At 47.9% G+C, this 27,243-nt stretch overlaps 1 protein-coding gene across 1 annotated transcript in view; it reads left to right on the top strand.

Annotated features, from left to right (window-relative positions):
- CAPN8 (calpain 8) overlaps positions 1-27,243 on the top strand; it is a 69,163-nt gene that overhangs the window by 15,262 nt on the left and 26,658 nt on the right. Inside the window, exons 3-7 of the mRNA XM_010852838.1 lie at positions 20,695-20,813; positions 21,328-21,461; positions 22,494-22,662; positions 23,613-23,696; positions 25,296-25,381. Coding sequence (XP_010851140.1) covers positions 20,695-20,813; positions 21,328-21,461; positions 22,494-22,662; positions 23,613-23,696; positions 25,296-25,381 — 592 coding nt within the window. The remainder of the gene's footprint in view (positions 1-20,694; positions 20,814-21,327; positions 21,462-22,493; positions 22,663-23,612; positions 23,697-25,295; positions 25,382-27,243) is intronic.

Raw genomic sequence — 27,243 nt, 5'->3', positions numbered from 1 at the left:
TCCTTCCCCAATTTGGAACCAATCTGTTGTTTCATGTCCGGTTCTAACTGTTGCTTCTTGACCTGCATACAGATTTCTCAGGAGGCAGTTCAGGTAGTATGGTATTCCCATCTCTTGAAGAATTTTCCACAGTTGGTTGTGATATACACAGTCAAAGGCTTTGGCATAATCAATAAAGCAGAAGTAGGTGTTTTTTTGGAATTCTCTTGCTTTTTCAGTGATCCAATGGATGTTGGCAATTTGATCTCTGGTTCCTCTGCCTTTCCTAAATCCAGCTTGAACATTTGGAAGTTCATGGTTCACGTACTGTTGAAGCCTGACTTGGAGAATTTTGAATACTACTTTCTAGCGTGTGAGATGACTGCAATTGTGCAGTAGTTTGAATATTCTTTGGCATTGCCCTTCTATGGGATTGGAATGAAAATGGACTTTTTCCAGTCCTGTGGCCACTGCTGAGTTTTCCAAATTTGCTGGCATATTGAGTGCAGCACTTTCACAGCATCATCTTTCAGGATTTGAAATAGCTCAACTGGAATTCCATCACCTCTACTAGCTTTGTTCGTAGTGATGCTTCCTAAGGCCCACTTGACTTCACATTCCAGGATGCCTGATTCTAGGTGAGTTATCACACTATTGTGGTTATCTAGGTCATGGATATCTTTTTTGTATAGTTCTTTCTGTGTATTCTTGCCACTTCTTCTTAATATCTTCTGCTTCTGTTAGGTCCACACAATTTCTGTCCTTCATTGTGTCCATCTTTGGATGAAATGTTCCCTTGGTGTCTCTAATTTTCTCGAAGAGATCTCTAGTCTTTCCCATTCTGTTGTTTTCCTCTATTTCTTTGCATTGATCACTAAGGAAGGCTTTCTTATCTCTCCTTGCTATTCTTTGGAACTCTGTATTCAAATGGGTATATCTTTCCTTTTCTCCTTTGCCTTTAGCTTCTCTTCTATTCACAGCTATTTGTAAGGCCTCTTCAGACAACCATTTTGCCTTTTTGCATTTCTTTTTCTTGGGGAAGGTCTCGATCCCTGCCTCCTGTACAATGTCACAAACCTCTGTCCATAGTTCTTCAGGCACTCTGTCTATCAAATCTAATCCCTTGAGTCTGTTTGTCACTTCCACTATATAAAGTGTAAGGGATTTGATTTAGGTCATACCTGAATGGTCTAGTGGTTTTCCCTACTTTCTTCAATTTAAGTCTGAATTTGACAATAAGGAGCTCATGATCTGAACCACAGTCAGCTCCTGGTGGTGTTTTTGCTGACTGTATAGAGCTTCTCCATCTTCAGCTGAAAAGATATAATCAATCTGATTTCTGTTTTGACCATCTGGTGATATCCATGTGTAGAGTCTTCTCTTGTGTTGTTGGAAGAGGGTGTTTGCTATGACCAGTGCATTCTCTTGGCAAAACTCTGTTAGCCTTTGCCCTGCTTCATTTTGTATTCCAGGGCCAAATTTGCCTGTTACTCCAGGTTTCTCTTGACTTTTTACATTTGCATTTCAGTCTTCTATGATGAAAAGGACATCTTTGTTGGTGTTAGTTCTAGAAGGTCTTGTATGTCTTCATAGAACTGTTTAACTTCAGCTTTACTGGTTGGGGCATAGGCTTGGATTACTGTGGTATTGAATGGTTTTCCTTGGAATTGAAGAGAGATCATTCTATCATTTTTGAGACTGCAACCAAGTATTGCATTTCAGACTCTTTTGTTGACTATGAGGGCTACTTCATTTCTTCTAAGGGATCATTGCCCACAGTAGTAGATATAATGGTCATCTGAATTAAATTCACCCATTCCAGTTCACTGATTCCTAAAATGTTGATGTTCACACTTGCCATATCCTGTTTGACCACTTCTAATTTACCTTGATTCATGGACCTAACATTCTAGGTTCCTAGGGAGTATTGTTCTTTATAGCATCAGACTTTACTTCCATCACCAGTCACATCCACAAATGGGCATTGTTTATGCTTTGGCTCCGTCTCTTCATTCTTTCTGGAGTTATTTCTCCACTCTTCTCCAGTAGCATACTGGGCACCTACCGACCTGGGGAGTTCATCTTTCCAGTGTCATATCTTTTTGCCTTTTCATACTGTTTGTGGGGTTCTTAAGGCAAGAATACCAAAGTGGTTTGCCATTCCTTTCTCCAGGGGACCACATTTTGTCAGAACTTTCCCCCATGACCCGTCCGTCTTGGGCGGCCCTACAGGGCCTGGCTCATAGTTTCATTGAGTTAGACAAGACTGTGGTCCATGTGATCAGTTTGATTAGTTTTCTGTGATTGTGGTTTTCATTCTGTCCACCCTCTGATAAGGATAAGAGGCTTATGGAAGCTTCCTGATGGGAGAGACTGACTGTGGGGGAAACTGGGTCTTGTTCTCATGGGTGGGGCCATGCTCAGTAAATCTTTAATCCAATTTTCTGTTGACGGGCAGGGCTGTGTTCCTTCCCTGTTCTTTGACCTGAGACCAAACTGTCCTGGAGGTAATGAAGATAATGGTGACCCCCTTCAAAAGGTCCCAGGCACACACTGCCTCACTCAATGCCCCTGACCCTGCAGCAGGCCACTGCTGACCCATGCCTCTGCTGGAGATTCCTGGACACTCACAGGCAAGTCTGGGTAAATTTTCTGGGGGTTCTCAGTCCCTTTGCTAGATCCCCAGGTTAGGAAATCTGTTGTGGGTTCTAGAACTTTATTAACAGTGCAAGAATTTCTTTGGTATAATTGTTCTGCAGTTTGTGGGTTGTCTTTATTTTTCAAGGATTTCAAAGTTCACGCAAACCAGCTTGTTGGCATTCTCAGATCACCAAAAGTACTTAGGTCCCAGGGACATCAGGAATGACGTTGTCCTAAGGCCCTGTGGTGGCTGTGAGTAAAGGAACATGGGGAGGAAGCCAGCTCCTTCTGCTTTCTAGATCTTGTGGCCCCCAGGAGAGGACTCTGCTCTGAGTCAGCCTGTCTCTCCCAGGCTCAGCAGAACCACGCAGGCCCACCACCCTCCCCATCCTGCATCCTCAAGTGGGGAAACATTGAGTCAGGGTATCACTTATGCCTACAGTTGTCAAAGTGCAACAGGACTTTACGTGTCTTTGGGCATCTTTTGTGCCCTGCTGCTCTCAGGAATGAGGAGCAGGAGATTTTCTTCCTTAACAAAGGAGAGACAGAGACTTGAAGAATTTAGATAGGAATTAGCATGCTTTCTGAATAACAAATGTGAAACTATGTTTATCTAGGCTTTTGATCTAGTGGTGGTTTATTTTCCATTTGGAGCAGGATTAGTGAGGGAGCTAAACTTTCCGTTGAAGGGTTTGGTGAGTATTGGGGTCTCTCTTTTTATCCTGCTATTTTCCACTCTCCGACTTCTCTGTGTGTGTGTGTTCATGTGTTCTTATCTCTTCCTTTCTCTAGTGACTTGCTTTTCCTCTTCACCTTTATGAAATTGATGTCTTTTTCATCTTTGTTGTATTTCTCAAGTAGGGTTTTTATATTTGATATTTTTGTTTCAAAAAAGGAATGACTGGCTGGTTTCACTTGTCTCTATAGACAAAAAAGAGTGAACAGGGACACCTAAATCCAGGCACCTTCTCTGATGCAACCCTTGCATCGATTTTTCTCTGTGAGTCACACTCCCCCCACCAAGAGAGGCCTGCTCTCCTGCAACAGAGGCCAGGCCCCCACAGCCCTCAGCAGTTGGGGCTGATGTCAGTATCTTCACAGGCATTTTTCTTGATACCTTTTGATCTGTAGCATCCTTTGAGGGCTGGGGCAAAGTAAGTCAATTCACTAGTTACTTTTAATGAGAAATCCAGGGAAGCCTCAGAGAACTCAAAGGGACCAGAGCCCCTCATTGGTTCTGGAGACTACAGGGTTAGACTTCTGCAGATGACAGTAACTTGTAGCCCAGTCATTAAGTGACATGGGGAAGTTTGCTTTTGTTAATGGTCTTCTCCTGCTTTCAGTGATTCCCCTTCTTTGTGAAATATCTTTCCCTCTATTTGATCCCTAGTGCTTACTGTCCTCATGTTTGGTCCCGCTAACACCATTGTCTCATCCACTCTGAGAAAAGGGCCCAGGACAGCCATTTACACTTTAGTATGAATTTGAACCAATGTATTAAGGAGGATTTGTATGTAGAACAGAATCTTAAGAGCATGAAAGAACTGGACTCTTACATCTTTAGTTACACTAACCCTCACTAAGTTATTTCCTTTTGGTATGAATGCAAGCAGTGAAGCACAGTAATAGAAATTATGGATTATATTCATATTACATTACGATTGTTGCAAATATCTCAAAATACCACTTATATTCATCTTACTTCATAATTATGCTATTTATTAGACCCCACTCCAAATCTTTTATATAGAATATTAATAAAGAAGTAGAAACCTTAGTATAATTTTAAAACATATTTCAATAATAGTTTCAATATAGTTTCTGTAGTCCTATATTTTATTTTATCCATTTAGAAATATTATCCTGGGATCAGATCTTGATTTCACTAAACTGCCAAAGGGTCCAGACATAGGAAAGATTAAGAACTCTGCATTAACTAGGATATTAGGCTGCTTCTACCAGGAGTAGATTTCTTTTTGCAGCAAAGGGAATTTTGTCAGTGCCCTTCAGTTTTACTAAGAGATGTCCTGACTATCTCTCACTTCTTAAGAGAGATGCAAAAAGTGCAGGCCAGCCTCTGAGTCCCTAGGGAGACCCACTCTTGCCCTGGAGGTTACTAAACTGATAAGGAAGTGGCAAGTGGTACCAGCTGGTGGGGGAAGTGCTTGTCGAGCTCCGCCTTGGCTGAGCAACCTGAGGTTTGGGTCTGAAAACCCAGTTCAGAGTCTGGCTGACTCCTGCTCAGAGAGGTGGTGGCAGACACATTGGGTCGGCCAGAAAGTTTGTTCAGATATTTCTGTAGCAGCTTACGGAAAACCCCAAATGAACTTTTTGGCCAACCCAATACGTCTGTCCTATATTTTTAGAGGACCATAATTGTAGCGTCATCCACGGACCCAATAGGACCCCCACTGTTAAGGCCCGACTTTGTGCCTCAGGGAACTCCCATCCCTGGGTTAGGTCCCCACATTTCAGACACCACCCCAGGGCCCAAGGACAATTTCCCCATCAGGCACCGGCTGTGGGGCTTGGGTTCCTTCCACCCTCTCTGGCTTCTTAGGGGGCACACCGCTGCCCCCCCAAATGAGGCCGGTCAAAGGGCATCATTCCAGAAGCCCGGGGGCCGGCGGCAGACAGGGTCGTTGACGGAGCACTGAGGATGCTACATCGGGTCCCCAAGCCTGCAGGGAGCCTGTGTGTGCTGTGTGCAGGGGCTCCTCACCGAGAGCAAGCAGCTGAGCTGGAGGCCACCTGGTGCAGAAGCATGAAGCACGAGGCTACCGGCTGTGCTTGGGCCTCCATGAGGTTTGGTTCAGTCTGGGGGCGTTTACTAGAAGCTTCTGCAGGTGCATCTGAGCTGCAGTCCACAGGTTATACCTTTGGTTCCCACCACCCGCAGGACAGAAACATGGGTCCTCCTTTCCTCTCCTCTGCTCTCTCCTCCCACATGAGCTGGTCCTCCCGGAAGCAACACCATGCCACCTGCTCACTGGAAGGACAGATGCTTCCTTTGTTCTAAGAGGCTGCACTGATTTGAAGACAGAGAACAAGCAGTGTCTCCATTGCCCTGGTTTAAGCCTTTTACAAGCCCTTCCCAGATGCCTGTCTCTTTCAGGGACTTTCTCCTGGCCCTGCCAGTTTCTGTCGCCTCCCTCTTGTCATCTTGCCCTTTTGCCTGCTCCTCTAGGCCAGGAGTAGGTAACAAGAGAGAGCAGTGGTGACTGTGGCAAGCTGGAGACCACACCCTGCATGACAGGGAGCCATCCCCCAGCTTGAACGGGATGGTACCCAAGGAACCAGGAGGCTAACCCCGACTGCCCTACCTTCAAATGCAGCCCCCTTGTGACTCTCACTCATCCCACCTGGCTTCCTTTTCCTTCATGGCATATATATATGCCACCAGGCACATGGATTTATTTAGCTTGTCTACCCCACTAACATGGAAACTCCATCACATGGAGGATTTCCACCCCGCCCACTGTTATATCCTTAGGGCCTAGAATATTGCTTGGCACAGAGTAGATGCTTAATGAATATTTGCAGAATGACTACAGGAATTTTGGCTGGATTTGGTAGTTTTTAAGAGAAGCCAGAAATCCGGTTGTTTATGTGAAAGCTCCCAGTTCAGACACGCTCATCACTATGCCGGCCAGCACTGCCCAAGCCCAGCAGATCTGTGAGCCAGTTGTGACTGGTTTATCCTCTTTTCTCTACACTATGGCCCTACTGGGCTCGAGTTATGCCATTGGCCCTTTGGATTTTCTGCATTCTAATCAACTTTTACCCTGCTGAGCCTCTTGAACTGCTGCTCACCGTCCTTACTCTCGTCTTCGAAGAAACCCTATTCTTTTGTAGACCAGCCCCAGGCATGCCTGCCCTGGCTGCTGCTGGAAATTGCTTTCTCTGTGGTCCCCTGCCCAGAGACCTGGCCAGGGTCACCTCTGCCCCTCCTCCTAAGAGCTTTGATTCCTTTCTGTCTCTTTTTCCATCTTTTTGCTCTTTGTCATTGTACTCAGGATGTTTCCCCAGCATAAAAATACCTTGTTTTCTGTTGACAACACCCTACTGGGCTCCAGGCACTTTATATCTGAGCTCACTTACCTGCTCTCTTTTTTTTGTTTGTTTCTTGGCTGTGCTGCATGGCGTGTGGGATCTTAGTTCCCCAACTGGGGATTGAATCTGTGCCCCCTGCAGTGAAAGCACCGTGTCTTAACGACTGGACTATCGGAATATCAGGAAGTCCTTCCACCCTATGTTTTAATATGTGGAAGGCCATCCTCATCTTGTGGAGACTCTCCTTTAGGCTGTGTTTCATGTTTGTCGCACTTTGAGGACCCACAGGTACATTTGAAGCCCAAGGATCCCAGGACCGATCTGGGGGTGCCACACCATTTACCATCGTTTTTGGAATTAGGCGTTTGATAAGCCATGGACTCTGCTTCAGGCTTCCTAGGTGGCACTAGTGGTAAAGAACCCAATTGCCAATCCAGGAGATGTAAAAAAGCAGGTTCGATCCCTGAGTCAGGAAAATCCCCTGGAGGAGGACATGGCAACCCACTCCAATATTCTTGCCTGGAGAATCCCATGGACAGAGGAGCCTGGCGGGCTACAGTCCATGGGGTTGCAAAGAGTCGGACACGACTGAAGCGACTTAGCATGCATGCATGCTTATTCTGCCTCAGCACAAACAGTGAAAGATCACTTTTTACCTCATTGTGTTTCAGCCTGGGCCAGAGCTTGTGATGAATCTTTAGCACTTATCTTTTTATTTCTCTCTCCATTGGAACCTGGCTTCTGGCGTTTGAATCCAAAGGGTATTATAATTAAACTCAGTAAGCAAGCCAGTTCCTGGAAACTAGCTCTGAGATGTATTTACATAAGCCCCAAATGTATTTACTTACTGATTTTTTTCCCCTCCTTTGAATCAATTTCATTTTTATAATCTACATAAGAAATTTCCCCTTCTAAATAGCATTTAAGTTATGATTTGAAACAGGGGGTTTGGGGATCGGATGACCTCAAGCAGTGTCATGTTATCAACATTATTCCTTCAACAATAGAAGAAATTAGATGAGAATTGGCCTGGGGCGGGGCGGGGTGGGGCTCCCTGAACAACTAGAAAGAAATTCTGAAATAATTTAAATAAGTTCCCTCAACTATGAAGAGTTTTCTTTTTTCTTCCCCACTGATCACTTTGAAGGTAAAGCAAGATGGCCTCTGACTCAAAAGATGACCTGCCAACCTTTCCCATTTTCTTCTTCTTTTTTGATGCTGCATTAACTCTCTGGGATGCTCTGAGCTCCTGGAAGCTGAAGACCAATCCCCCCACCCCCATCCCCTTGCCCAGAATTACCCTGTGCCGAATGTAGTGATGGGTTCTGGCTGCCTTGGGTGCCCAGCTCTGCTGTCAGATGTGAAGGCTGCCTTCTGGGTAGTCATGGGAACCAGGAGTGGCGATGCGAGCTGACCTATGGGGGGAGCCGCAGAAGTGGATTATTTAGTGTGCTTTATTATATATACTGCAGCTTGAAACGAGTGATTTTGAGGATGTAAAAATTATACTTGCCATAAGGAATCACGCCACCATTGTTCAGAAAAATACCGATAGGATTTGGGGGCTAATCCTGGAAAATGTATTGGTGATATTTCTCCCAGGGTTACCCCAGTATCCCACCCCCTGCTTCTGGACATTCAAAATACTAAGGATTGACGTGCTCTGGGATCCTGCTTCTAGAACAATGGTACCTTGCTCTAGCGCAACCATAAAGTGAAGATGTTCCAGTAAGGTATGCTGCTGCTAAGTCGCATCAGTCTTGTCCGACTCTGTGCGACGCCACAGACAGCAGCCCACCAGGCTCCCCCATCCCTGGGATTCTCCAGGCAAGAACACTGGAGTGGGTTGCCATTTCCTTCTCCAATGCATGAAAGTGAAAAGTGAAAGTGAAGTCGCTCAGTCGTGTCCGACTCCTCGCGACCCCATGGACTGCAAGCCTCTCAGGCTCCTCTGTCCATGGGATTTCCCAGGCACGAGCACTGCCGTGGGGTGCCACGGCCTTCTCCAGTAAGGTGTGCTAGGTTCTTCATTTACAGGCACAGCAGGAGGTGCGGATTAGGTGGCAGATCCAGGGGTGGTTGACAGTGGGATGCTCCCAAGAGTGAAGTGATGTATGTCTTAACAGACATTTAAATCTGTCACAATCAGGAAGAACTTTCACAGCTCACTCCTTCATTTTACCCATATTAAGTGTCTTCTTTGAACAAACTGGCACTGTGTCTCCTCTCCCAGTGAGGAGGGCTTCAGGCAACAGAAGGAATATAAGCAAGGGTCCTTTATCTAGGAAAAGCGGGACACCAGGGAGCACTTGAAGGAAAGTGGAGGGGCTGCAGCCCAGACGGAGCAGGGGCACAGAGGCTGGGGGTGGAAAGCAGGGAGCTGCCGGATGGTGCAGGGCCGTGACGTTGGGGGAAGTATTCGGGGCTCTGGTCCTGGGCAGTGGGCCCATGGGGAAGCTTGTCACCCAGGGCAAGTTCCACCAGGTGTGCTGCAGTAGTGGGGAGAGTGGAAACACCCTTCGACAGACGAGCCGCAGGAGGAGAAACCCTCATTATATGAGGATGAGCTGTATCAGAAGAGGCCCACCTTCATCGGTAAATAGTGTCTAAAAAGGTTTGGTGTATGCCACTTTGAACAATGATACAAAAAAATTCTGAAAAAATGTTTTCTTAGATTTTTGCAGCTCTCATGTAATAACTGCAGCTTTGTGCTAGATCTTAGAATGAATCAACTGTTGGCTTCTTTTCCCGGTTTGTGTTTTTGTTTGATCTATAAGGACGGTCCTTTCATCCTTTTTCTTTCATGGGCCTCACAAATCCAGGTACTTCCAAAAGGCCATGTTAGATCTCCGTGACTATGGTTTTCTTTTTTTCTTTTTTAATGTATACAGTTTAATGAGTTTCGAGACAGCATACACCTGTGAAACCATCACCACAATCAAAGTAATATCTCTCACCTCCAAATGTTTCCTCATGTTCCTTTGTTTCATTTTATTGACTTTTCTGGTAAGAACATTTCACATGAGATCTACCTTCTTAAACTCTTAAGTGCACAATAGACTATTGTTAACTGTAGGCACCATATCAGATATAGTATGTCCTGTAGCAGATCTCTAGAATTAATCTTAGACAACTGAAATTTTATACCAATTTAATATCTCTCCACTTCTCCCTTTCAATAGACCTTGGCAGCCACCAAATGGCAAAAATTCAGTCTTTTTAATAGCCGCAGAGTATTCCATTGTATGTATCGGCCCCATCATCTTATATCCACTCATCTATTGATAGATATTTAGATTGCTTCAATTGTTGATTTTTTTAGAGAAAAATATTATTTATTTATTTGGCTGCACTGGGTCTTAATTGTGGTACACAGAATCTTTAGTTAAGGCATGCAGCAGCTAGTTCCTTGGCCAGGGATCAAACCTAGGCCTCCTGCATTCAGAGCTTGGAGTCTTACCTGCAGACCACCCTGGAAGTCCCAGTTGTTGACTTTTGAGGGGTGTGTTTTTTCTGAATAAAAAAAAAAAAAAAAAAAAAGACAAGGCCATGGGGTGTGACACCTTCCACTTCTCCCTTGACTTTTGATGCAGAATCATGGAAACGTTCAAGGCTTCCCCACTTTCCCCAAGGTCCACCTCAATCCTTTGATGCTTTCACTGTTCCCTTGCAGTGCCCACTGTGCCTGGAACCCCGTCTTCTCTTCCTTAGCTGTCACCGCTGTCACTCTGCCAGGTTCTTTTTGGGTTTGGTTGAGGAACAGGCCTCCAAAGTCACTTTCATCAATTTTATGAAATCCTGCAAATGAGCCTCTTGCCCAGACATCTAGGGCATAACATTTCATATGGTGGGATAATTCCATTTGCTTTGGCTTCTGAGGGCTCCGCGGGGTGTGGGAATGCAGCAGGCTAATCATCTTGCTGGGCTAGACCTGACTCTGACACTGACTGACCTTGAGCTGCTCAGGGCCTCAGTGTTACGAATCTGGAAAGTGGGGACTAGATGCCTGCCTCACCCAGTGCAGAGCTGGAAAGGTTCAAAGGCAGGAAGATACCCTCCTGCTGTGGGGAACACTAACAAGGACGGGGGCACTTATGCGATTTCAGGGAAACTCTTGGTAGATGAAAGGCTGAGTCTGGAATGCCTTTTCCTCTCATTTCCATTTTGTAAGAACTCACAGAAACCATCGGATTAATCTACCTCAGGACTTGGCAGGATTTATTGGGGACGGGATGTGCACAGTCCTTTAGCCCACAGTACACCCGCAGGTTCCAAGAAGGTGCAGGCACTTGACACGAGATTCACATTGGGAAGTGCTAACGTTGCATGGACCCGGGCAGAGAAGCCAGATGTAGGGCTCATGTCTGCCGTGTGAGTGTGACCTGTTCCCGGATGTGTTTCCTTTGACCCAGGAAAGAGACAGCCGCAGACAGAGCCTGAGAGCCCCCGGCTGCTATTCCAGGAGGCACAGAGGCTTCTGTTTGGCCTTAGAAAGGCCAGTGGAGTCGTCGCATCTGAGCAGAAATGTTGCTTATTGTGGGAGACTTCCTGAAAGTTCATCTCAGGCAGCCTCTCTGGAGTCCCTGGGTTTGGCACTTAGCGCATGTCTGAGATCTAAAGCTGCTTTCATCTTCCTCAGGAGCCCTGCCTAGCGAAGTGGGGGACTACACTTAGTCCAGTTCAGCCTGAAACTTTGTCCAACCCAGTAGTTGAAAGAGCCTTCTTTGGTATAGCTTGTTCCTTTGGGGTAACTGTTTAGCTTTCCAGATCGCTCTCCTCTGCCCTCTCCTTCCCAAGATGGTGATGGAGGCCCAAGATGGTGCCAGAGGCCCGGTCGGCTGGGGCCCCGTGTGCAGACTAGCTGTGTCTGCCAGGGTTGCTCAGCCTATTTCCTGCCTGCACTGGCCTCTGCCTTTTTTTTTTGTTGAGGTCACAGGGGAGCTTGGGGGATTTTCTGAGAGTCAGCTCATGGCTCACCACATTCTTAATTCTGTGGAGGCTGCCCACTCCCTCTGTGGTGTAGAAGATTCCCCACAGTGGTTTTCTCTGAATCCCAACTGGGGAGGGTCCGAGAGACACTGTCCTCTGGGCTCATCTCACCCCATTCGGGCCCCTGCTCATTGCTCTGGAGTTTTAAAGCCCACCTCTTATTGCTCATCCCTCTCTGCCCTCCCTGAAACTGTATTGGTAAATGGGGTTGGGGTAGAGAAAAGCTGGCTTACCCTCAGGAGACCATTAATCAAGATACTCCAGAGACCCTCAAAAATATGTCTGCTGTTACATGTACATCCGTATGCATCTCTTATATTTTTTATGTCCTGATGTCCTCTACCTAACTAGAAGTTGCTATTTATGTTTAAACATCCCTCTTGCTACAAATAAGTTCTTTTTGCTCAAATGATCCTGTACGATAAATTGTGAGACATAAACCCATTTTACAGATTAGAGAACCGCGGATCACAAGAATTAAAGAATTGCTACACGTTACTTGGCAGGCAAAGTGGGGCCTGAGAATTTAAACCCAGGCTTTCTGAGGGCAAAAGCCATGCTATTTTGACTCCTTTAAGCTTGCTGGCTCCCTGAAGGCAGGGGTCATGTCTTTTACATCTCTCTTGTCCCAGTGTCCTACACCAGCAATGCTTGCTAAGTCCTGGTGAGTGATGGTGACTGACATACAGGACATACTCCCTAAACTTGAGGGAAGGGAACCTCACAGAGATGTTTTCCAAGGAGGGCTGGAGGCAGGTATGAGGTGGGGGAGATATACTAAATGATTCAAAGAGGACTGGAATGTCAATGGAGGGTTCTGGTAGGATGCAGGGAGTGTGAATGTGGCTGATTCATTCATTCGCCTGGTCCTGTGTACCACCAGACCAGCCTGGGCAGGCACTGCTCCAGGGAGGGAGTGATGTGGCTTGGGGGAGCAGGGAGCAGTTTACAATAATGTCAGAGTAAACAGGACCCCTGAGGATGCCAAAAGACCCTTGCAGAGTTGGAGCCAGACTCCCCTGGGCTGGCAGGCATCTGTGATCCTGGGCCAACCCTAGAGAGGGGGTTGGAGGCTAGGATGGAGGCTGGCCACCGAGGCTGCAGAGAGGGGGTGAGGGGACCCAGTGGCACTGATGTCGTGCAAGTTCAGGAATGTCTAGCTTTGCCTTGGCCTGCAACAGTGAAGGTTGGCATCTGTATGATTTGCAGAAAAGAAGAATGGTAGAATGATATAGCTCAGGAGGTCTGCAAGAGGTCAAACAGTCACTCTTCCAAATCCAGGTAGAGGGGCCTAAGTCTAATCATGCTACGCCTGGGATCCTGAGATGAGCAAAGGCTGGAAGCAGGCTAAGATGACACCCTACTCTGGCTTGGGTGCCAACCTTGAGGAGCAAGTCAGAGCTTTCCTTTGGGTGTTAACAATTTTCTTTAGTGAAGACAGGTGTGAAAGAAGGAAGGGGGAAGAAGAAAGTGGCTTCCAGAAGACTCTAGTAATGGACTAAGGAAACATCGTTATCATTCTCGTCAGTGACATTTTCATACTGAGCCATTGTTGAGAACTGGAGACATATGCAAAGCCATTTTGTCCAACCTTCTCCAACGCAGACTTCCCTCACCCCCCGATTTTGCTGTGGATGTTCCGGCTCATGAGGTCTCAATGTGGGTGGGAGATGATCCTCCATCCCCTATCCCAGGGCATGTTGGCAGTGTCTGGAGACATCATTTTTGGTTGTCCTGCTGGGAGGCAGGTGGTCCTGGCACCTGGTGGGCAGAGCCCAGGGGTACTGTTGAACATCTACAGAGCACAGGATGGCTGGCAACACAGAGCCATCCAGCCAAGTGTCAGCAGTGCTCAGCTAGAGAAACCTGCTCTGGCTGGATATACTATGTTATGGGAGATTTTTTATTTTAATATTTTTCCTTTAAAAATATTAAAGTAAGTTGATTTGTAATGTTGTGTTAGTTTCAGTTGTACGACAAAGTGATTCTGTTTGAAGAATCATAAATAATATATATGTATCCTTTTTCAGATTCTTTTCCATTAGGTTGTTAGGTTCCATTATGATGTTGAATATAGTTCTCTGTGCTTCCATTATGTCCTTGTTGTTTATTTTATACATGATAGTGTATATCTGTTAACTTACAGGAGCTTTATTAACTAGGATGCTGTGCCGTGCTTAGTCGCTCAGTCATGTCCGACTCTTTGCAACCCGATGGACTGTAAGCCCATCAGGCTCCTCTGTTCAAGGGGATTCTCCAGGCAAGAATACTAGAGTGAGTTGCCATGCTCTCTTCCAGGGGATCTTCCCAACTCAGGAATTGAACCCAAGTCTCCTGGACTGCAGGTGGATTCTGTGCCATCTGAGCCATCAGGGAAGCCCAAGTATACTGGATTGGGTAACCTATCCCTTCTCCAGGGGATCTTCCTGACCCAGGAATTGAACTGGGGTCTCCTGCATTGCAGGCAGATTCTTTCCCAGCTGAGCTACCGGGGAAGCCCCTATTAACTAGGCTAGTAACTCTAAATTCTCAATCTGATTCTAGTCTTATGCAGCATGAATGTATGCTGTATTATTTCTCCTGGTTCAAGATCTCAACTGCTAAATGGGCTAAGTTATGAAACTTTCTTGCTCGTAATTAAGGTATGAGTTTTCAGATCAGGCCGGCCAGAATGATTTCATTCACTGAAGCATTGTATGCTGAGGTCTACGAAGACAGGAGCTCACTGCCTGCCTCCAGTCAGCTTTTGGTCTAGCCAGAGAGCTGGGAATTGTCAGCAAAGCGAGAATGGCCACAAGCATGTGCGTATGTGCTTCAGTTCATCCAAGAAGGCAGGAGTTGAATGCAGAGGGCGGGAAAAGGCCTGTCCACCCATGGGAGGGAGGGGAGGAGAGAGGCGTCTGCGATTGCTTGGTGCTGATGTGCAGAGTGAGAACAGCAGCCCGAGTGTGAACCCCTGCAGCCATCTTACAGCGAGGAGCGGACGCAGGAGGCCTCAGCTGTGAGTAAGGATGGGTTTTTAGGAAACAAGCACACAGAGGCGCGTCAGTCTCTGCATTACATTCAGATATGCGATCGTCATGCATTCTGTATCCTTCTCGCTTCTCTCAGCTTGCTGGGGAGCCCCAATTTCCACTGACCGTGAGTGGGAGGGACCCGGCAACCGGCCAATAAAAGGTATTTCTGCCTCAGCCTGTTTCGGGTTCTTGTCCCTTTTGGGTAAATGCTCCTCCTTCAGTCTCTCTATTCGGGTGGTTTTTTTTTTTTTTTTTTGCTTCTTCAGGGCTGGCCCCTCTCCAGCCTCCCCAGGACGGCGCCTGCACGGAAGGAAAGGCCAAATGTCCTCCAGGCTATTTGAGGAGGGTGGCTGGCCCCTGTGTCTCCCTGGTTTCATGGAGCTGGAAATGGTGTGCGGTGTGCGGTCTGTGCTGCTGGTGCTGTTGGGGTCTGGTGGACCTTCTTCCCTGGCTGACCCAGGCTTGCCTCAGTATGCTGGCACACCTCCATGGCCCTGAGCCAGGTGGTCACCCATGGCCTCTGTGGTGGGATTGACCTGCCTTCTCTTCCCTGCCCTTAGCCCTGATGGCAGAGGAAGACTTGAGGGTGCTCTTTTTTTTTTTTTTTAAGCATATTAGTATTTTTATTTATTTGGCTGCAGCAGCTATTAGTTGCGACATGCAAACTCTTAGTTGTGACATGTGGGATCTGGTTCCCTGACCAGCAGTCAAACCCTGGCCCCCTGCACTGGGCGCATGGAGTCTCAGCTGCTGGAGCGCCAGGAAGTCCCTAGAGGGCGCTCTTTACCACCTTCTCGCATCTCCCCGAGCACCGCCCCCCCACCCCACCCCCAACCCCGCCAACCCCGTGCTCTCTGTGGTGCCATTTTTATTCTGCTCCCCGTGTCCTCGGTGGGAAGCTGGGCATAAATCCTCTCTGCTCTGGCTTCCTCTTTAAAACTCTCTGTGGTTTTGCTATTGTTGCTGCTCCAGCCATTGGTCAACCTCCCGGTGGAAGAGGAATGATGACAGGGGTTCCAATGTCTGACCTTTTCTCTCTTTTTTTTCTCTTCCTCTCTCCTCCTGGTAGCCCAGAAGCATCTCCACTTCTTCCCTTGAGCTTGAAAAATTCGTTTAGATTATAGCCCCAGTTCATGATACCTAGGGCTTATCCTAACACTGGGTGTTTAGATCATCAAGCTTTGATGGTAACATGTAAATGGAATTTTTGAATTTGGAGTTTTTCGTTTGTTTGTTTTTAACAAAGCCTGACTCAGGATTATCATTTCCTCAGTGGCTTAAAACATGTTTTTCACAAAGCAGGGCAGCAGCTCCATCATAATGACTGGGGTCTACCTGCTGTTTGCTAGAGCCCTGAAGCCTGCTGATGCAATGAGTAGGAAGTTTGAGTGGAGTAGAAAATAAGTCAGCTTATTATTTTAATAAATATTAAACCTATTAGAGTGGGAAGAACAAAGCTTGGGTGGTTCCAGGCTTCCCATGAGGACAGGGATGCAGGAGCCATTCTCTAGCTCCCTGGTCGGTGACTCTCTAACCGGAACCTGCCCTCGTTGGAGAGTGGCTGGGGAGGAGGGCCTTGACCATCAAGATTCTTTCCCAGTTTTTTCTGTCATCTTTTTCACCACTAAACTGAGATTCAAAAGCTGCTCGGTTGCTTTTGGATATTAACATTGTGCTCAAAGATCAAGCTGTGAGTCCACGGAGGAGAAGTCGATGTATATGTGCAGGTGTCCAGGCAGATCCCCAAACACATCTCTGAAATGTTTTGAGCGACAGCATAAACGTCTATCCTCCCAAGAGGGTTCTCGGAAGAGGAACACGCTCATTTGGATCTGTGCCTTAGAGAAAGCATCTTGGTGATGATTGTGCATCGATATCTTACGGAGCCCCTGGCAGGCATCCCAGAGCCCCGGTACCCGCTGCATCTCCTCTCAGCCCTGTGCTGGCAGACCCGGGGAAAAGTCAGGAATGAGGCAAATTAAGAACAAATTAAACTCTCCTCCAGCTGGGCAGCCCCTTTGATGTCAGCAGCTGAGGGACACTTTGTGTCCTTGTGGTGAATTGTAACGTCTAAGGAGTATGTCTAAGGTGGGCCGTTGGAAGCAGCCTGTCTGGCAGCAAGAGCATTGGTATCAGCAGAGAACCAAGGCAGCAACTCGTTGTGAAGGGAGGTGTGCTCAGATCTCTGCGAGAGGCCACCAGCCTCAGGGAGGGTTGCGGACCAGTCACTGCCCACTCCCAGAGGCCTGCGCCTCTGCGGTGGTCTTCCCTTGTCTCCCTCTGCCCTCTAGCTCTAGAGGCTGAGGCCCCCGATACTGGCAGAGCTGACTCTTGTCACGTTCAGGGCATGTCCTCGTTGGGCTCCACCTCTCCACACACCAGGGATGTTCAGATGCAAACATGTGAGGTGCTGCTGGGAACTTGCACAAGAACAAAAATATGAATCATTGACTCATTTGGTCATGTATGTGCCGGCTAAGTCACTTCAGTCGTGTCTGACTCTGCGACCCTCTGGACTCCTCTGTCCCTGGGATTCTCCAGGCAAGAATACTGGAGTGGGTTGCCATCTCCTTCTCCAGGGGTTCCTCCTCCACCCAAGGATTGAATCTGCGTCTCTTATGTCTCCTGCATTGGCATCTGGGTTCTTTACCACTAGCACTGCCTTCACATATTTACAAATTTTTAAAAACTCTTAAACATTTTTTAAGTTATAGTTGATTTACAACTTTTGTGTATAGCAAAGTTATTTGGTTATACATATATAAATTCTTTCTCATATTCTTTTCTACTATGGTTTATTACAAGGTACTGAATATGGCTCCCTGTGCTATGGTAGGACCTTGTTGTTCATCTGTTTTATTTAGTAGTTTGTATCTGCTAATCCCAAAAGTCTAATTTATCCTTCCCCATCCCCCTTTGGTAGCCATTAGTTTGTTTACCATGTCTATGAGTCTGTTTCTGCTTTGTATATAAGCTCATGTGTATCATATTTTAGATTCCACGTATAAGTGAAATCATATGATACTTGTCTTTCTCTGCAAACATTTATTTTTATTCATTAAACATTGAGTCCCTGCTATGTGTTGGCTACCTGCTGGGGATGCCAAGATGAAGGGATCCATGTGCCTGTTCTGAGGAAGAGATGCAGAGGACTGGGCGGGAGATGGGGTGGGGACGACGGTGAGGAAGCCAGTCTTGTTCAAGTGGCCCAGAAAGGTGCTGGGGGCTCTGGGGATGGAGCACATGGAACACCGAGGTGCGTCAGGAATTGGACAGGGAAGAGCTTGTGCACCGAGAAGTCCTGGATTGGCCAAAAAGTTAGTTCAGGTTTTTCCTTAACAGCGTACAGAAAAATCCGAGTGAACCCGATATAAACAAGCGGAGAAGGCAATGGCACCCCACTCCAGTACTCTTGTCTGGAAAATCCCATGGATGGAGGAGCCTGGTAGGCTGCAGTCCATGGGGTCACGAAGAGTCGAACACGACTGAGCGACTTCACTATCACTTTTCACTTTCATGCATTGGAGAAGGAAATGGCAACCCACTCCAGTGTTCTTGCCTGGAGAATCCCAGGGACGGGGGAGTCTGGTGGGCTGCCGTCTATGGGGTCGCACAGAGTCGGACACGACTGAAGCGACTTAGTAGCAGCAGCAGCAGCAGATATAAACAAGGTCTTTGGGAAACACAAAGAAAAAGAGGTGACCTGCGCCTGGAGGATGAGAAGCATCAGGGAAAGCTTCATGGAGGAGGAGAAAGGGGATGGTGTTACAGCAAGGACTCTACAAGCTGGGGGGATGGATGAGTGAACACGCGCGCTGGGAAAGACCAGGGCATGGTGTTTATGCAGCTCCGAGTTCATCTGGAGACCAGACTCACGGTGGGAGGACAGTGGGAGGCAGGCAGCGGAAGTAGAAAGGAGGCATGTCGTGAAGGGTCTTGATGCTCCATTAGTTTTTATCTTGCTCTTGAGCAGTGGAGGAAGTCGAAGATTTCTGAGCAGAGGAATGAGATGGTCACCTGTGTTAACAGGAAGAAGGCTGGAGTGAGAGAAGGGAATATGTTATTTTATCTACTCTTTGGAAGTTGTCTTTGAACGAGGTACTGGCCCCCTCGAGTCTTCTTTAATGAGAAGCTGCAGTCTCAGGCCTGCTGTACCAATTTTTATCTCCTCTGGCTACTGGATCTGGTCCCACCTGGAGGCCCTGCTGCTTTAGGGAAGAGGGCATTTGTCAGTGAGAGTGGGAGGCAGGGAGTAGGCTGCCTTCTGGGTCAGAAATGCTCTTCAAAAAGTAACTATGTGAGAGAGGGAAAGAGAGAAAATACACGAGCCTGGTTGGGTAAAGGTAGAGGGAAAGGAATTACTATGGGACCAAATCAGAAGCCTCTCTGTTGAGAGAGATGAGGGCAGGTAGACCAAAAGGCTTTCTGGGATGAGCTGGTGATGGAGCTGTTCTGAGCAGGTGACAGATGCTCGGAGGTGGGTTCCTGGCCCACTATTCACTTACTGCCTGCTCAGATAGCCTGCATCTGAGAGAACATCTTGGATTATGTATGCAACCTGGGCCACAGCACTGAAAGAAAACAGGGAGTTGGACAAAGTCCTCAGGGGAGCTCTGAAAGGTTGAAGGGACTTCCTCTGAAGATAACCTGAGGATGTTGAGATTTTGTTTCTGTGGACAAGGTGAAGGCTGTGACACGCAGGCTGGGTTTTGGAGCCATTTGAGTGGGATAGGAATGGACAAACTTGTCACCAAACCCTAGACTCCTAGAAGCAGGGCTCTGGAATGAAACGGGGAGGAGGCAGCTGTTGGACTGGGAGGATGGACTTACTCGTTCATGCAACAAGCAGCACACATGGGACATTGAGATCTCAGAGACTGGTGTAGAATAAGCAGGTAGATGGATGTGGCACAAGTGTACATCAATTCCAGGATGCTAGATCCACCCCAGGATGCTAAAGTCAGTAAGGGGTTTCTGGGGCCTGTGGTTCACCTTTGGAGTCAACACCATGGGGGATTAAGATGCCCTCCAGGGAGGCAGTGCTCAGGGACTTGGGCATGGGGGTGTCCTGACTTGTACAGAAAGCATTTTTCTGTTTTCTTTTACATTTACTTGGATCTCCAAAGTGACCAGCGCTGAGCCCTATCATTTTTAACCTCTCTTAATTTTTATTTGCTGTGCGTAAAAGTATGATAATTTCATGCTAATTAATATCTCAGGAGTGTTATAAGCAATGAGAGATCAAGCCTGTCATGGTGAGATGTGAAACGTAAAAGGGCAGTCCTCCAACAGACACCAAGAGGCAACTCTGTTACCCAAGGCCAAGGAGCAAGGAACACACACACACACACACACACACACACACCCCTGCACTCACCACATCGCTTCAGTGTTTCCCCCAACCAAACGTTTCCTCTTTTTAATATTTATTTATTTGGCTATGTAGGGTCTTGGTTGCAGCATGTGGGATCACGTAGGATTTTCATCGCATCACATGAGTTTTTCGTTGCAGCGCACGGACTCTCTACCTGTGGCACGTGAGCTCAGTAGCGGTGGCGTGTGAGCCTAGTTGCTCTGAGGCATTTGGGATCTTAGTTCCCTGACCAGGGATCAAACTCGCATCCCCTGCATTGCAAAGCAGATTCTTAACCACTGGACCACCAGGGAAGTCCCCCAGATGTTTTCTTAACGTTGCTGTTAAGGAATCAAAGAGGCTGGTTTTTGCTTCTTCTTTTCTGTTTTCTACTCCACTCTTGAGTGCTTAGGACATGTGGAATGGTCAGCGTGTGTGTGTGTGTGTGTGTGTGTGTGTGTCTGTGTGTTTGGGAGGTGGTGAGGGAGGAGCTAAGAACTTCCAAGAAGGCTGTGGGACCTTCACACACTAAGGAAGAGAGTCCGACTATCTGACCTAGAAGGGAGTCACATGACTCTGGACTGAACGGGCCAGTGAATCAAAGAAAGCAGCGAGCCTGCAGGCCTGGCCTGACCAGTGTGTGTCCCCCTCGACCCGGCGCAGGTGACTGCTGGCTGCTGGCGGCCATTGCCTCCCTCACCTTGAACCGAGAGCTGCTGTACCGCGTGGTTCCCAGGGACCAGAGCTTCCAGGAGAACTATGCAGGAATCTTTCGTTTTCAGGTATCCTGCCTAGCTCTTGGCCCCTGACCCTACTTCCCATAGTCTGGGGACCCACGCCAAGAATCGGAAATCCGGGTTTGGGGCCCAGTAGCCTAGGTTCTAACAATCCCTCCAGGGCATTCTGACGCGTGCTTGAGTTTGAGAACCATTGCTTTGCTGCGTTCCTCCAATCATCCACACGCCTATCCCCTCCAGTCTCCTCCAGGGCACGTGGCCCTGAGGAGAGCACTTGGAGGGAGGGTCAGGAGATGTGGGCTCGAGTCACACACTGCTGCCGCAGGGAGGTGCAGGTTCTCTTATTCACAAATTCGGCCTCTGGACTTCTTTTCCGCTTTCACTGGCATCTCCCATGGGCATGGTCAAATAAGACAGATCCTGCTCTTAAATGACAGATCCAGTTCATTAAAGGCTGTAGCATTAACCAGCTCCGAGGCTCCTTCAGAGGTCCCCTGAGGACGCGGACTCTGCCTGTCGGCTCATCCCTGTAAGCGGATGCTGTATTTCCCTCCCCCAGTTCTGGCAGTATGGAGAGTGGGTGGAGGTGGTCGTGGACGACAGGCTCCCCACCAAGAATGGAAAGCTGCTCTTCCTGCATTCCGAAGAAGGCAATGAATTCTGGAGCGCACTGCTGGAGAAGGCCTATGCCAAGTAAGTGGTGCAGGTAGGAGCTGGGAGACCACGCAGAGCTGGGGGAGCTTGCCCCTTCCCCCCTGGCTCTGGGTACCCTGACCAAGTCTTTCCCAGCACCCAGACCCCACAAGTACAGTATCCTCAATAACTAAGAGAAACAGAAATTTGGGCTAGGAGTTCAAAGCTCAGCTCTGTCCCAAACGAATGTGTGAATTGGGATGTTGGCTTTGTCTTCTTAAAGCCTCCAGGTCAGTTCTTAGGTCAATGTGAGTTTTTTAAAGAGTGATGAAGAAGAAGAATAAAGCAAATATGCTTAGATATCAGACTCACCAAAGTCTCTACCCTTTGTTTGGGAGTCATTCTTCTTCACTGGCATTCAATGTTCAAAGTCTTTGGGGTTCTTTTAATTCATTTTATTGATTGGTCCCCTTTTCCTGTAACCTCTGTTCCTTCCCAGCCCTATTCCCAAAGCAAGCCCCAAAGGAGGCCTCTCAGCCTTGAGGGAGGGTCCCCTTCATCCTTATCCATGCCCTCAACTCCCCCAAAACCCAAGATGTCAAGGTCAGCTCTGGATTACACTTTGCTTTTTACTTTTATGTATTACTTTTTGGCTGTGCTGGGTCTTCATTGCTGCGCTCAAGCTTTCTCTAGTTGCAGCGAGTAAAGGCTGGCTATTTGCAATGCTTGGGCTTCTCATTAGGGTGGCTTCTCTTGCTGTGGAGCATGGGCTGTAGGCAGGCAGGCTTGTGTCCTGTAAACCCGTGTCCCCTGCATTGGCAGGCGGATTCTTAACCACTGGACCCCACCAGGGAAGTCCTGCACTTTGCTTTTTGAAAGAGCACTTGGCTTTGTGAGAGGTGTTCTGAGATCCATGCCTGGCAGAGTGCTGAGCTGGCCTTGTGAAACTGTGCCTAAACCCCTCCTTGGCCCACAGACGAAACTGACTAAGGCCCTCCTGTGCCCTCCAGGGCGCACCATGTCCTGCCCCATCCCACGGGACCCCCTTGCTAATGGCTGTGGATGATACCCGTGTTCTTTCTCATCCAACAGGCTCAACGGTTCTTACGAGGCTCTCACTGGAGGGTCCACGGTGGAGGGGTTTGAGGATTTCACAGGTGGCATCTCTGAGTTTTATAACCTGAAGAAGCCACCGGCCAGTCTGTTCCAAATCATCCAGAAGGCCCTCCGCTCGGGGTCTCTGCTGGCCTGCTCCATTGACGTGAGCTGGGATGGTTTCTCTTTGCTTCTCCTCCCTGCATGTGGTAGGGAAGGGACCAGATCGGGGGCTCGAGGCTGGGAAGGCTTTGGGCCAGAGTCTGGGGCTTACGGGGTAAGTCCCATGATATATTGGTCCCTAGCAGGTGGGAGCTGGTGGCAAGACCTAATTAATGGATAGGGACCAGAGTTTGGTCTCATAAACTCAGAAATTTTAGGAGCCCTAAGTGTCAAGCCCCTTTAGTTCTGTAGGAATTGCCCTAAGAATGTAGTCTTGACCCCTCGATCCTGGGCCCTACTTTTGCTACCCCCTTTTGGCTAAGTAATCTTGGGATTTTTGGAAATACAGTGATCAACAGTATATGATGGGGGCTTGGAGCTCACTGAAGAAAAGGGAAGAGGTTTTGAACGAGGGGTGATGCTCTGGACGCCACCAGCCCCTCCACCTGCTCTTTCTCTCCTTACCTGGTGGTCTCACACATATAAATGACCAGGCAGGAACAATCTCCCTTTCTGCTCTCTATAAAAACCCCAGCAGGATATGTGTGATTTTTGGTAGAGAAGTGATGTGGACCCTGGGGAGGGTATGGGACTATTGAGGAGGGACTCTGGGGACCCCCGCTGGTGAACTGGGACCGGTCCAGAGGGGTTGTCATGGTTAATCTTCTGCAGGCAGTCGTGGGATCCCTCTTGGGGAATAAATGACTTCCCAGCTTCCTATGTCATTTTAAAGGCTTGTCAGTCATTTCCCAGGACTGGCAGGCAGGCCTGATCAAAGGGGAGTAGATGGAGAGAGCTCTGTTGACCTGGGGTTAATTGCTCCGCCTGCATATATCCCCAGTCCTGCACTGGGACCCTCTGGCTGTGCAGCATATGCTTAGAAAGCCTTGTAGGACTGGTCCCAAGAAGGTGAAGGTCAGCCACTCTGAGTGGACTTCTTTATTCTCAATTCAGATCTCCAGTGCAGCCGAAACGGAAGCCATCACCAGCCAGAAGCTGGTTAAGGGTCACGCATACTCTGTCACTGGAGTCGAAGAGGTAAAATTGGGCTGGGATGGATGGGTAGGGTAATGCGTGACGGTGTTACCGTAAATCCCTGGCATCCTAGAGAGAAAGAGAGGGGATCACCATCCAGTGCTTCCCTGCCCTGCTGGGGTGCAGCCTCTCTGGTTGCACAGAGCCCCTGACACTCTCCTCCTCATTACAAGGGCCCTTCTTCCTCTTACCCACTCAGAGATGGATTTCGTAACCTCTCTGAGCCACAGCTTTATGGGTTCTAACTAAATGCAGGCTCTCCTCTGAGATGTGGCCAGGAAGGGACAGAAGTTTTGGAGGAAAGTTGTAGAAATTGTCAGTTAGATCCACACTCTTTCTAAGAGGTATGTTTGACAGGTAAAGCACTGGAAACCCATAGGATCCTCAAGGTGAAAAAGGCAGTAATACGTGCCCCAGCTTTCAAGGTGGGGTGTGATAGTGAGAGGAACGCAGATATTCCTTACTCTCCAGCCCAAGGAAAAAGCATGGGTTAAGCTTTTCATTATTTTTATTTACTATAGTCTATTTCCAAAAAGGATGTGCAGTGGTTTGCAATGAAAAGCACAGACTCAATAAAACCATACAACAAAGGCAAAATACAGAAGACAGTCTGGGCTAAAGACAGTAGAGAAATTAATTTTGCTTTGGGTTTCCTGAGGGCTAAGGCAAAAAGGGAAATGCAATGGTGTCTTAGTTTTTGTTATTTATTAAAAAGGCCTTAATGTTCACTCTGTGTATTTGTGTTTCACAAATACGTTCCTTAATGAAGTCAATTCCAAACATGAATTCAGCATGAATGTGTAAACACTGGGCTGAGGGCATGATGGAGGATACAAAGGGAGGTCAGATCCTGAAGACTGAACAGTTCATCGTGTTTGTGTGTGTGAGCAAATACACAAATGGGGTTCCATAGAGAGTAGGGGGAGGTGGCTGAACGTATGGGCTTTCAGACAGGCTGCCTGGGTGCCTGTCCTCCACCTACTACTTACTAACTAGGTAATCTTGGATAATTCAACCCCTCTGTCTAGGTCTCAGAAGTGTTGTTTTTAAAATTTGTATTGGAATATATTTTATTTACAATGTTGTGTTAGTTTCAGGTGTACAGCAAAGTGAATCAGTTATCCATGTACATATATCCACCCTGTCTGAGTCTCAAAGTTTTGAGGGAGATTAAAATGAAGATGATAACAGCACCCAACTTATAGGATGGTTGTGAAGTTTAAATGAGGTGATAATGCATTTGAAAGGCCGAGCTTGGTGCCCAGGTCATAGCACCGGCTCATGAAATGCTAATTGCTCTGCTCTTAGTATTTGTTGGAGGGCATTTATTATCAATGGGTCTCATATATTAAGAACTGAGTCAGTCAACTATAAAATTTTAAGTCAAGTTGAAGCCGACAGATGCTTGTTTTTTTATGCTAGACTCACTATTTATTCAACCAGATTGTGAAAAACAGAGCTAAGCCCTGAAAAACTGTGTGAAAAGAAGAATGTTTAGGGGCCTTTGAGGAATTGAATGCAAGTCCCTCAGGTGCAGACAGGAACGCAGGGCAGCAGGGGTGGGTGTGGAGATTCAGATGCCTTTGTGTGTGGCCCTTGCAGGTGGATTTCCGGGGCTGTCCTGAGAGGCTGATCAGACTCCGGAACCCGTGGGGCGAAGTGGAGTGGAAGGGGGCCTGGAGCGACGAGTAGGTTCTCCCCTCCCTCCCTGCCCGTGCCCACCTCCCTCTGCAGGGAAGGCATCAGTCGAAACACGCGCAATGATTCTGAGACCCCCAGGGCAGTGCGCTCGCAGCGCTTCCTGTCCGCAAATCACAGCCTGTTTAGAAAAGAATGTTAGATGGTTCCAGGTGGGGAAAAGCCAAACAAAACCCACTCAGCAGTAGTCTTTAATTCCTCTCTCTGCTCTGGCATTTGCAAGTTTGGCAGCTCAGTGGAATTTTGCTTAGCGCCCGAGGGTTTGCTTGTTTGCTGTGTACCACGGCGGTCATCCAAAGGTGAGACCCACCACTCTCCATCCAATTCTTTCCACTTTGCAAAGTCTGGTTACTCTGACAAAGGCCAAACCCCTTGGCACGAGGAAGAAACGCGCTTAGAAAGAGGAACTGAATCTTAGAGGAGCCACTGGCCACCGCAGGCAGGAGGATGAACGGGAGGGGTGCCGGCCCCCTGAGACCTCATTTCTGGCGGGTACTGATCTCTCCTGACAAAGCCATTAATGACTGGAGGGACCCAGGCCTCTCAGAGATGGTGCCTGAACCCAGACAGAGGCCTCCCGTGGTGTCCCGGGACAGCTGTGTTCTGGAACCAGTGCCACCGTGGTGCGGGAGGATGGAGAGAGCCTGGTCTGGTTTCCGCCCTAGTTAGCGCTGCTGGCACGGGGGAGGCAGGAGGCAGGTTGGCGCCACTGGGGGAGGATGGAGCACTCACCAGTGTTACGGATGAAGAGCTGCCAGAAATGGGAATGGTAATAAAAACAACCCCCCAAAAAACACATCCTTAAGCCTCACGTGCACCCCATGTGCTATCTGTACTACATGATGCCACCAGGGCTTTGGAAGGGAACTTTATTACTTTTATGAACTAATCACATACCATTACTGCTCATAACTGCAGTCCTTCCCTTCAGGTTTGTGTCACGAAGAAACACACGTCCCCAGGGCCACAGATGGCCTCCTGTATTAAAGACTTGTCATTCTACTGCCTGTGATGGAGCAAAACCCAAAACCTTACCCAAACCCAACACCAACTGCCCCAAAAGCGTGTCATGGCTGAATGAAATTGAAATCCCGAGTTTTGGCCTTTTTAAGCAGCAGCTGTTTCCCAAGCTGTTTACAGGGCGTATGGAACTTTATCTCCTTTCCCTGATGCTGCTCAGTCTGTAACAGGCTGGGACAGGTCCAGGGGTTCAAGGTGATGACTGGCAGGCCCCACCATCTGGAGACGCAGCCTGGGGTGTTTCTATATGGATGTTGTGGGGGAGGGTGCTGCAGCTCTGTGAGACTCCTCCTAGCCTCAGCCCAATATCTTTAAATTAAAATAAATTTTTTTTCCAATTAGTTTTAAGAGACCAACTGGGATATTTAGGTCAGATCTCAAATTCTCCAACTTGTCTCCTAATCTTTGTTTATGACAAGCACATTCTGAGCTTTGGTTCTGATTCAGTGACTGTTTCCATGAATTACAGAGGCCCTAAGAGCTTCCCTGCCTGATCCTTAGGGGACCTGAGAGCCCCCCTGGAGGAAGAGGCTGGGCTTAGTCCTGGTGTTCATGCAGCCAAGAGGAGGTCTTCACGTTTTGCTGAAAACATTCAGAGAAGGGATTTTTTTTTTTAAAGATGGATCTCGATGCTGCTTAGTTATTTAGACACTGCATACATATTTCAGGGAAACCTCACTTCTTAAAGGTCAGGTAGCTGGAGATGGCATTTGAACAAAGTACGTGGGTATTGCCATGGAAAGGCTGCCAGCAGGGGGCCTTGCAGGGTGCCATTACTCCAGGGAAACTGTCACAAAACTGGGTGTGATTGGCATTCCGCAGGCTCAGGAAG

The sequence above is a fragment of the Bison bison genome, unplaced genomic scaffold (assembly GCF_000754665.1).
Source record: "Bison bison bison isolate TAMUID 2011002044 unplaced genomic scaffold, Bison_UMD1.0 scf7180017864317, whole genome shotgun sequence".
Classification (NCBI taxonomy): domain Eukaryota; kingdom Metazoa; phylum Chordata; class Mammalia; order Artiodactyla; family Bovidae; genus Bison; species Bison bison.
This window is presented reverse-complemented; position numbering and strand designations above follow the sequence as displayed.